Below are 12,253 nucleotides of genomic sequence, written 5' to 3'. Positions count from 1 at the left end.
TCATTCACACCCACGTGCTCACGATAAGACAACCTCTCAAAAGAAAAATGACTACACGGCCACACGACAAATCAAAACTTACACCAAACACAAGGTCAAACAAAGGAATGGAAGATTACAACTGCAAACATCCTTCCTAACAACCCATCCTAAGGAACCAAAAACAACCACTAAAAGAACTCTAAGATAACCACGTATCAAATCAGGGTGCCGAATAAAGACGATGTGGCAGTACGAATAGCGACCAGAACCCGCCCAGGATGTACTCGAATGTGTGGTAGCAATGATAGTGCCTAGTGCCCACCCACACTTACTCGTCAGTAAGGTAGCATTGACGGAACCTAGCACTCGCCCACAACACACAACTTTGTATGGTAGTATGACAGTATAAGGTACTAGTTCATAACCTGCCCCCCACTAGGTCTACCCACAAAACCTCTCGAAACAAATGACATCAATGTCATAAATCATCATTACCAAAAGCAATCCGGTAACTCAGCATTCCATAAGAGTTGAGACATGGCCCAAAGACGTCGACATCCCGGTCATTCACAAAATCCTAACGACAATGTTACAAGTACCTTCCAACTTAAGGTCTCAATCCTTAATACAACGAAACCAACAACTCCTACGTCGCAAAATACTCCTATTAACAACATTAATCAAGAATCCAAAGCCTGACAAGTAAATCAACACCTCCAAAAATCAAAACGAACCTCATAACAAGACATTTCATCGAAAGTCCTACATATCTCCCTGAAACAAATCAACTATAAGATTACACCGTAATCAAACATCGTATCCATATCCTTATCATGGATAACTAAATCCTCGAAAAACAAGTCTACCACGTGGCACATACATTAAAATCCCGACAACCAAGGTCATAAAACGAATCTCTCAAAACCGTGCTTGGTATCACCAAGCTAAATCAAAATTGCTCAATTTCCATCCATAAACAACCACTGAAGATTCCTCAAGACCACGCCTAGTCATAACTAGGACGAGAAAACTCTATAAACAAGCCATATCCAACAGCGATCCTCCAAAACTTCTCCTAAGAGTCAACCATATCCAGGTCTCCAAAACCAAAGCAAATGTCTAAAAGACATCCTTAAACAGCGTCAAACTCACACAATGAGTCAACCAAATCCTTAATCAAATGGACACAAGTCCTCGTAAAATGATCTCACACTAATTAACTCACTCTGAGCATCATAACTCCGTCAACAACCACAACAAAAATTCCCTAAGGGAAGACACGAAGGAAAGGAACCACCAATCCTAAGAAGGACAACACCACGACTCCATCTCTGAAATGAAAGATAATAAGGTCAAAGACTTAGGCCCCTACATGGGAGTAAGTCGACCAAAATCCATCAAATCCTCACCAAGAACTCAAGACAACAATGGTGATCCTTATGGACTGACCAACCTTAAAATCGTGCACAAGGCGACGAAGATAAGAGACTCACTCCTTGTGAAGTCCTAAACATGAACCAAGAAAAAGAGGAGAAACCCTATTCTCCCATAAGTGTCAACACGACAAACATGAAAAGAGAGCCTTCTTCCCACCTTAGGGAAGTGGATAGCTCAAGACAAAACAAATGTGATAACTCCTCTACAAGGAATTTCACAACGAAACCATTGTGGAAACCGGCATACACACTACATGTGACCGAGGGAAACAAAAAGGGAAAACTAAACATGGAAGTCATGCATAAAACAAGGAAATGCAACTACCGAGTAAGTAAATCTACTCACATAGATAAAATCAAGGGTACATACGGCACGTCTCCACATAAGCACAAAATCATGTCATTAAAGCACAAGTAACAACATGGTATCTCTAAGCATATAAATAAGGCATGTTAATGCTACACAACAAGAAAGCAAATGTGGACACACCTCCACCTACTCATGTATTGCAATATCATAAATCATACTACTAACATGGTAGTAAACAAAACTACAGAAAATAAAACGATGCAACAATGAACCCTATGGACATCGTATCTTAGAGTGTCTAGGTAAAAGGAGAGACCAGTCCTAGCCATAAACCGACTCCAAAAACCAATGCGACAACAACCTGTCTTAAAACAAACATGAGTCTTTACCACAATGGTAAGACTCTAACAATCCATCTTCGAATCTAGAGGTGACACTATAAGTGACACTAACAATGCAATGCTCTCTCTGCCCGAAATATCAATCAATCGACTTAATCCTAAAAGCGTCATCACGTAAGAGAACTCAAAGAAAATGGCAACTATAGTCATACTAACAACAACCAAATCAATTACTACGACTGATCCCCAAAACAACCATCATCATCATTGATCAAAAGGACTATGCCTATCAAAACAAAACCAACATTGATTCCATCCAAACTGCACTTGTAGCTAGCCAGTACGGTAGCATGACAGTGCTATGCATTCGCCCACAAACGTACCCGCCTACAAAAATTGCAATCCCAGAGGAATCATCTCGAACAACCAAGGATCCTAAGAGGTCTATAACCTCATCATGGCCCAAAACCAACAAATCCAGCACTACGACAATGCCTAATGACTCACCTCACGAGAGCCTAAACAAAAGGTAACTATCCACCTATCCAAAGCCAATGTTAGGCCAACAACGACCTAAACTACTACGAAACCTTGCCGACAATCGCTATCAACCTCAACTCAGATATCCTATGACTAATCCCAAGTCATGCCAAAAAATACAACACAGTTATGCATATACAAATCTAATCTAGTATACATCATATGTCATGCTCTTGACATTAGAATACAATCTTACTAAACAAACGGCATACCACATATAGCACATAAACATGTTATCAAAAAGCATGTGACCATATTAAAGCAAATCAACAAAAGCATGAAATACACCCAAAACCCATCGTCCAAGGTATTCAAACCTAGGAGCTCTAATACCACTTGTGACGGCCTAAGTTTTACAACCCGGTACGTTAGTGATGACCTGAAAGTTGACCCGATAATGGATCCAAAATGTGGAAGCGGAAGATAAATCAAAGTCTCTAGGGATATAAATCATCCCTAAGACACCAATGTGGCCTTCCATGAAGTCACGGAACTCAAGGTAGACGAAAGAGCAAACGAGAACCAAACGGGCAAAATCTATTAATCAAGGGCAAAATGGTTAATTTACAAATAAGAAGGGAAATTTGACTCCAAGCAAGTCAAATGAGGTCCATGCAACCTAAACTAATCATTTCAAAACATTCGAAGAGGTTCTAAGAACTTTGGCAAAGAATCCCACAAGACTCTCATTCCCAGTTTAAACAAAATCTGACACTATCACACAAGAAAATAGGTCTTTAGTGACAGTCAAATCCGGTTTAAACAAAATCTAACACTGTCTCCGTTGATTTCTATTGCCCGATTGAGGGTTTGGGGATAGTGGGGGTGGCGGCGCCTCCACCGTTGACAGAGATGATTGTGGGCCATCAACAGGTGTATTTCCCACAACGGCTTGTTGAAGCTGAGCGTCGACACCGCTAGTTCCTCGAGGTAGTTGTTGATCGCGTCCTCATCGTTGACTCTATCGACAATGGGTTCATGGCGGACGATAAAATGTCGGTTAAGATCAACCCGGGTTTTTCTCCGGTGTTCGACGCTGCGATAGTCTCTGGCCAACAAGCTGTGGTCTTGAGATGAGAGAGAGCCATGGTCTTGACTCCGGGGTGAAACGGATGCGAAGTGACAACTTGAGATGAGAGAGAGCCATGGCTACAGAATTGGTCCGGCGATCTCTACACATTCCGGCACCTCTTTCACCTTCATTATTATACAATTTGTTTATAAATATTAATATATAATTGAAGGCTAAATTGTAAAATGGCACAGCTTAATAGGCATTTTCGGAAGAATAAAAGGGCAAAATGGGTATTACAGTAATAATTTATATCAAATTTCTGACAGAGGGATAATTTTACACAAATTCAAAAGATTAGAGGTGTTTATTGTACACTTTTTCAAATATGAGGTAAAAGTGTTATGCAGAATATACTTAAGGGGTATTTTCTGCACTTACCCTCCCTCCCCCACGGTTAAATAAATAAATAAATAAACTCAACACCCGGGCCGCTGCCCCGCGAGCTCCTCCAATGGTCGAAAAAGTAAATAAATAAATAAATATATAAACTCAAATGATCAAAACTTGTCCCATCCAAGCCTAAATACATATTATTTCATCATTGTACGCTATTAAGATCATATTTTAATCAACATAGTTAACGTGTGTCATATTTTTTGTATTATTAAACTGATATCAAAATTGGCCTTTGTTTTTTTGTTTCTTATACATTCATATATTGTGGACGCCGTGGCTCTTACTCCATAGTGACAATGTTTTAGCAAAATATAAAGTAAACGGTTGTATGTATTCTGTTGGAGCCTTTTTTCAAAAAAAAATTTGTACACTGTTGTTTTTGTGATTTGGAAATGGTAGCAAAAAAGTGTTTTGAATTTTTTAAAAAAATTAAAGATTAGAAAGTAATTAGAATATGGAGAACTCAAATTTTAAATGAAGGGTGTTACTTAAAAGTGACTGACTGTAAGGCACTCACATATTAAAGAATATTTAGTTCTACAAATAGCATTAAAATCAAAATTCTAGAAAATTATTTTCTCTTCTAATTTGTTAAAATTAGTAAGCCAACGTGTCTGATATAGCTTTTTAAGTATCTTTTAGAATCTAAAACCAAAATTATTCACTAATATATTTATATTAGAAGAAACCTAGCTCCAAATTGCAAACTGTAACTCCAAAACTTTTAAATCAAAATTTAAATTTTATAACACCACAAAGAAAAAAAGAAAAAGAATAACAGAGAATGAAACTTCAATTTTCTTTTCGGTAACAGGTTGCTTACTAAAAACATGCAACATCATACCGGCAGATGTCAACAGAAAGATCAATCTCACGCTCTCACGTTCAGAAATTGATTTTTAAGGAGGTGTTGACTTCATATATATTAGGAATGTTAATATATATATATATACACACAAAACGACAGCTACTAGCAATAATATTCCTGCTATTAGCTAAATTAGTTGACCAAACTAAGATTTTGAGAATCACTTGATAGCTTCTTCCCCGGATTTGCGAGTGATTACACCGTCACATATTCATATAAAATTGTTTTTCTTTTTCACGTTACAATAAGAATCATAGCATCAGGAAATCCTCTATTTTCAGCATTTTACGTGTAGATCACCTTAAGCTTTAGTATAAAGTCTTAGGATATCTGAAAAAAAATTAAAAAATAAAGAATAATTTAAGATTTATTATTATTATTACTATTGAAAGGTTAAGCAAATGTATAGAGGCTAAAAAAGCAGCCCACAACTCGGGTATTTACAATGCCCATGGGTCAGAACAAGGAACAAAAGCTCACAAAACCAAAAATTGCAACACCAAGATGTCATGGTGGTCCCAGCCATGAGGTCATGGTGGGGCCATGTCTCAGTCATCTCACACCGTTCAAAATTGTCTGAAAGACTCCCTATTAAGACTCTATATAAATGTGAGATGATCGTAACATACACATGCAAGAAAAAGGAGTTTCATTCTCCATAGTAAGATGATTGAGTTGAAGAAGTGCTTCAAGATAGAGTTTTTAGGCTTTTTGCTATTATTGAATATGTTTCTCCTTTGCATGGCTAGGAGTAACATCCCTTCTATAGACTGGGTTGTAAGTACTTATAGAGTGTGCTTCCATATTCTATCGTTGAAAATTTGCATTTTACATACACACACATATATACACATATATTTATTGAGGACTATATAGCAATGACTTGCAAGCTAGCTTGTTTTTGGAAGTAGCATGCGTTGGTTTGATATATCATGCATTTTCAGCTCTTTCTACTTCGAAATTGTGGACTTGATCGATGATGAATTTCTTATATATGTTTGCTTTGTAGCTTAAAGAAACATCGTATACGCGGCTGTGTAGCACAAAGAACATCTTGACAGTAAATGGCCTATTTCCGGGGCCAGCTCTGCATGTCCACAAAGGTGATAGATTGACAGTTAATGTTCAAAATCAAGGGAACTACAACGTCACCATTCACTGGTAACTTTCCTCTTTCTGTATGTGTCCGTGTGTGTGAGCATTTCAATTTACATGTGTCATTGCTAGTATGAATTCAATTTGTCTGACTTTATTTTACCTCATAATATAATATGATATATATGGTATATTTGTAGTTACATAATTGAATTAACTCTCTGAATTCCTTATATATGAACTGCAGGCATGGAGTGAAACAACCTAGAAACCCATGGTCTGATGGTCCGGTGTATGTGACACAGTGCCCCATTAAACCAGGAGCAAATTTCAGCTATGAGATCATGTTCTCAACAGAGGAAGGAACCCTATGGTGGCATGCCCACAGTGACTGGTCACCAGCCACCGTCCATGGTCCCATCATTATTCACCCCAAAATAGGCACCAACTACCCATTTCCAAAGCCTTATGCAGAATTTCCCATTGTTCTATGTAAGGACCCACACACACACATATATATATGCTCCATCTTTACAATACCAATCTAGCTAGCTCATTATATATATAAGCGGTTGATTTCAAAGCATTAATTCCATATATATATATATATGTATGCTCATTTATATCTGTGTATATATATATACGTACATGTAGCATCTTGGTACAAGGGAGATGTGATGGAAAATATTCAAACTGCACTTGCAAATGGAGGCGAACCTAATAAGTCCGATGCATTGACCATCAATGGCCAACCAGGAGACCTATACAATTGTTCCAAACCAGGTATATATATGGAAGTACGTTTTGACTGTCTAATATTTGGAAGAGTTGTGATATTTAGGCCCAACATTCTGGCGGAAATGTTTGGCCTAAAACAACTTAGCCGCTGATGCTATAGGGAGGGATTCACGCAAGTTCCTCCCTATATCATTCAAAGACAGATGATACTTAGGCCTAACAATTCGGCTAGAATGACAAGCCTAAGTATCATTTTCCTATTTTGAATTACATAAGTTGTAGTTAGGTGTACGTGACGCTTATATATATATATATGTTGCAGAGACATCCAATATAATGGTTGATCATGGCAAGACCTATCTTCTTCGCGTCATCAATTCGATTATGAACGAGGAAATGTTCTTGATGATAGCTCAGCACAACTTCACAGTTGTGGGAATGGATGGTGCCTACATAAAACCTATAAAAACCAGCTACGTCATGATAACCCCGGGACAGACCATGGATGTTCTACTCACTGCAAATCAATCCCCAAGTCACTATTACATAGCAGGAAGAGCATTTGGTGAAACTGTATATGATAACACCACCACAACCGCCATAATTAAATACAGTGGCAACTATACGGTCCCATCAACACCTTCATTTCCAAATCTACCTAATTATAGCGACGTTGACGCTGTCACAAGTTTCACGCAACGTATTAGGGCTCTAGCCAGCAAGGAGCACCCCATAGATGTCCCAAAATCAGTCCATAAACGACTCGTTATAACTATTTCTATGAATACCATACCATGTGCTAACAATTCCTGTGATGGACCCAATGGTTCGAGGCTTGCATCCAGCTTGAACAACGTAAGTTTTTCGGAGCCAAAAATGGATATATTGCAAGCCTACTACAGGAAGATTAGAGGGATTTTCACGACGGACTTTCCGAGTGAGCCTAACGTTTTCAACTTCACGGCGGATGAGACCCCGGAAAATGCATTGATACCTGAGAGGGCAACCAAGGTGAGAGTTTTGGAATATAACTGGAATGTGGAGATAGTGTTCCAGGGGACTAATGTGTTGAATGCAGCTGAGAATCATCCAATGCATCTACATGGATATAGCTTTTATGTGGTGGGAATGGGCTTTGGAAATTTTGACAAAAACACTCACCCTAAAGGATATAATTTGGTTGATCCACCTGAATTGAATACAATGGGAATTCCCACCAAAGGATGGGCAGCGATCAGATTTAAAGCTGATAATCCAGGTATATATATATATATATATATATATATTTATGTTTGTACAGATATTAGGATATGCACTAATTTTTGGGAGATATAGTTTCATTTCATATATATGACTATACAGATGAGTAACAGAAAGCATTAACTACTTAACAAAAACAAAGAAAGCAAATTTTCAACTTCTTAGGCCTGTTTGACCTTGGCTTCTACTTCGTGCTTTCTGTTTTTTTTCTTGGACATTGTATTGCAGTGAACCAAAACACCGAAGCGTGTTTGGTTATGTATTTTGCGATTTGAATAGTATTGATTCAAAATGTTGTCGAAAAAAAGCCAAAATCGAAAGTACCAAATTGGTGTTTCCGATTAGTTTGAAGAAACAACAACAACATTTTTAACTAGTCATTTTATTTTTTAAACTTGTAACACTTTTTTACCAATCATGTTTTCAGATATTTGCTTCCAAAAATCTTGCAAAAATTATAACGTTATCAAATATAGTTTTGATTACTATTAAACATACTTCAAAGCATAAACTTTTCTGATATTTCGACTTCAAACAAAAGCAAGAAGCAAAAGTAGTTGTCAAATAAGCTCTTAGGGTTAGAGTTGACCATAAATACTAATGGGTTGACCATAAATATGAATTAATCCTGTGTATTTAATTGAGTTTACTTTGTTTGATTTAGGGGTGTGGTTCATGCACTGTCACTTGGAAAGACATGCTAGCTGGGGCATGGACACAGTTCTAATTGTGAAGAATGGCACCACCCAAGCAACGAGTATCCGGAGCGCCCCTCATCACTTGAATCCTTGTTGAATTTTTTACATCAAATTAATTCCTTGATTCAAAGTCAAATCATTTGAGATATGAATTTCTATTTCAATTCATTCAACTATGATGACCAATCAATCACATCCCTGATCTCAAGTGGTATCTTCTTCTTATTTCGTAGGGAAGGTTGAGCGTTTAAGTTGTCTTAATGATGTCAATTCTGAATGTGCATCTAAGTTGAGTGCACAAGTAAAATAATTCATCTATCAAAGAGAAGACAGTGCTATTTAATTACAATATGAATGTTGTGTTCTCTACCAAAGGACATGTATCTCAGTGGTATAATGTAACGACCCACTCCATCACATGATATGATATTGTCCGCTTTGGGTCTGAGCCTGCACGGTTTTGTTCTTGGGTTTCACCCCAAAAGGCCTCATACTAATTGGAGATAATGTACTTACATATAAGCACTTCACCTTTCCTCTACCCAGGCGATGTGGGACTTGTGCACCCGTAGCTCGCCAGTGTGGTAGCCTGACAGTGTCTCTCGCACCCGCCCACAAGGTCATCATAATCCACCCCCTTGGAGGCCCGACGTCCCCGTCGGCACACTTCCGGCTGAGTCAGGCTCTGATACCATTTGTAATGACCCACTCCACCACATGGTATGATATTGTCTGCTTTGGGCCTGAGCCCGCACGGTTTTGCTCTTGGGTTTCACCCCAAAAGGCCTCATACTAATTGGAGATAATGCACTTACATATAAGCACTTCACCTTTCCTCTACCCAGGCGATGTGGGACTTGTGCACCCGTAGCTCGCCAGTGTGATAGCCTGACAGTGTCTCTCGCACCCGCCCACGGCACACCCGCCCACAAGGTCATCATAATCCACCCCCTTGGAGGCCCGACGTCCCCGTCGGCACACTTCCGGCTGGGTCAGGCTCTGATACCATTTGTAACGACCCACTCCACCACATGGTATGATATTATCCGCTTTGGGCCTCATACCAATTGGAGGTGACACACTTACATATAAGCACTTCACCTTTCCTCTACCCAGGCGATGTGGGATTGTGCACCTGTAGCTCGCCAGTGTGGTAGCCTGAGAGTGTCTCTCGCACCCGCCCACGGCACACCCACCCACAAGGTCATCACAATCCACCCCCCTTGGAGGCCCAACGTCCTCGTCGGCACACTTCCGGCTGGGTCAGGCTCTGATACCATTATTTATTCCAATTCTTTTCTCCACCTTTCAGGCTTCTACGGAGTCCTTGCCTTATTCTTTCATATCTCCTTTACTAAATTAACACTAAAAACAAAAACTATCATTAACCCCAATTACTAAATTTCCTTTATATAACCCCACAATCTATCAGCATAAATCTATATTACTCTGCAACACCAATTAAACAAAAAGAAATAATGAATCAAATAAAATTCCTAATCACTCAATAACTCCTTGTATAATCTCCATATCTCTAATTAGAAATAATTATCATGAGTTATACAATTAAATCATATTTAATAATCTAACCATTAAAACATAAATAAATACAGAGTTATAAGAAGAATTAACTTGCCTGAATTGCAATCACCACTTGAGCTTTTCTTTGCTCCACCACAACGAATAATCCTCGGGATAGCAACGTAGATAAAAAAAAAAACTGAATACACGACTAAGTCTAGATATATCCATATATATATATCTAATAGTTGAGTTCAATAAGACCTCTTTTAATTTTCAAAGTAAATTAAATGATAACTCTGTTATCCCCTTTTAAATATAATCACCTATTTATCCTTTTTTTGTTTTAAAAGATAACTCCTATATAACAATATGCATCAATAAATAAATAAATAAATATATATATATATATATATATATATATATAATAATAATAATAATAATAATTTACGGGGTATTACATATAAACTCTTCATCCTTAATGAGGGGGGGAGGAATTTGAGCTAAGTGTAAGTAAAAAGTGTGTGTGAGCTAGTGAGTGCCTAATTGTGTTTCTTGCCAATATAAAAATAAAATAAATAAATAAATAAAATTGTTGTATCATCTAATGGGGGAATTTGTCTTCAAGATCTTTTAATGTGTGTACTGAAAACTCTATTATGGGCTATTTCTCTCTCTCAAACTCTATCACTGTTGAATATTTTGAGATTGGTTTTAGTGATCAAATTATACTTCAAATTGAGCTACTTTGTGGTATTTATTAAATTTTAGTTATATATAGTATTTTTTTACAGGCACGAAATACACAAATCATTCATATATTTATTTTGCTCTTTTGAAGATTCGAAACATTACCATCTACTTTAAAAAGTAGAAAAGATACCATTAGATCACAAAGCCCTTAGTATTTGTAGTGATAATCATTATATAGTTTTTTTTTTTTTTTTTTTTTTTTTTTTTTTTTTTTTTTAGTAATAGTGCCATATTTGACTTTATAGGCATCCTTATAAGGTTAAGTTTTCTCTACCATTAAAAATACATATACTATAAGAGAATATTTATTTATTTATTTATTATTATTAATAATATTTCAAAATTATCCTTTCTTTAATTCTATACATTCAAAGGTTTTTTTATTGGTCATTAGTAAACCGTCATAAGTCGTTGTTGGTCAAATATCTAATTAACTTCATTCCAGATGGGTACCTAAAAAATTGGAACAAAAAAAAGATGTGGGAGTCCTTTAATATTATACTAGAAAAAGATAATTTATTTATTTAATTTTTTCATTTTAATCCGTATAGGGAAAAAATTTAAGGCCTTTTCAGAAAACTGTATAAAAAATTCTGCTTGGTTCAATTTTTTGAAAACTGTTTTTCTCAAAACTAAGTTATAAAAATGTCTGTTTTCTAATAACTGTATTTTATTATTCTCTAAAAACTATTTTCCGTCCTCTGAATTATTGAGAACTATTTTTAAAATTACAAACCAAGAAACCTCTTAATTGTCAAAATAAAGAACAACTTATGAGCATTAATGCTAAGAGACATTGCATTAATGCTAAGAGACATTATTGAGTTCTCTTTCGATTTAAAGTAGAGAAACATATGAAGAGAACATGTACAAAGGAAGGAGAGACAAAGGTACTCAAGAGATGATACAAGATGGTATTGGTCATTCAGTTTGAGGTAAAGTGCAAAAATAACTCTCAATTGGGTTTGAATTTATAAATATATATTTTATACATAATACTCTTAAACTATAACATTTAGTTAGAAAATGTCTATATCCTTGACTATTTTTTATTGAATGACCATAATGCCTTTTCTTTTTTAATTATACTTAATCTATTTTTCTTATTGAAATAAATTATGAAAAATATCATACTAATTTAATGACATATTCTCCATCAAATAGTTATTTTTTTATGATAAAAAAGTTTACAATGAGTATAATAAGTTTTATTAATAATAATAAATTTTTAATAATAAGT

At 36.4% G+C, this 12,253-nt stretch overlaps 1 protein-coding gene across 1 annotated transcript; it reads left to right on the top strand.

Moving 5' to 3' along the window:
- The first annotated feature begins 5,614 nt into the window (after window positions 1-5,614).
- On the top strand, window positions 5,615-8,836 carry LOC132305139 (laccase-14-like). Its single transcript, XM_059802820.1, has 6 exons — window positions 5,615-5,725; window positions 5,958-6,109; window positions 6,291-6,535; window positions 6,698-6,826; window positions 7,104-8,039; window positions 8,706-8,836. The coding sequence occupies exons 1-6, from the start codon at window positions 5,615-5,617 to the stop codon at window positions 8,834-8,836; spliced, it is 1,704 nt and encodes a 567-aa protein (XP_059658803.1).
- The last annotated feature ends 3,417 nt before the right edge of the window (window positions 8,837-12,253 follow it).

Source organism: Cornus florida, unplaced genomic scaffold (genome assembly GCF_030987335.1).
Source record: "Cornus florida cultivar Cherokee Brave unplaced genomic scaffold, ASM3098733v1 CherokeeBrave_3.0.0_Hap2_Chr04, whole genome shotgun sequence".
Taxonomy (NCBI): domain Eukaryota; kingdom Viridiplantae; phylum Streptophyta; class Magnoliopsida; order Cornales; family Cornaceae; genus Cornus; species Cornus florida.
This window is presented reverse-complemented; position numbering and strand designations above follow the sequence as displayed.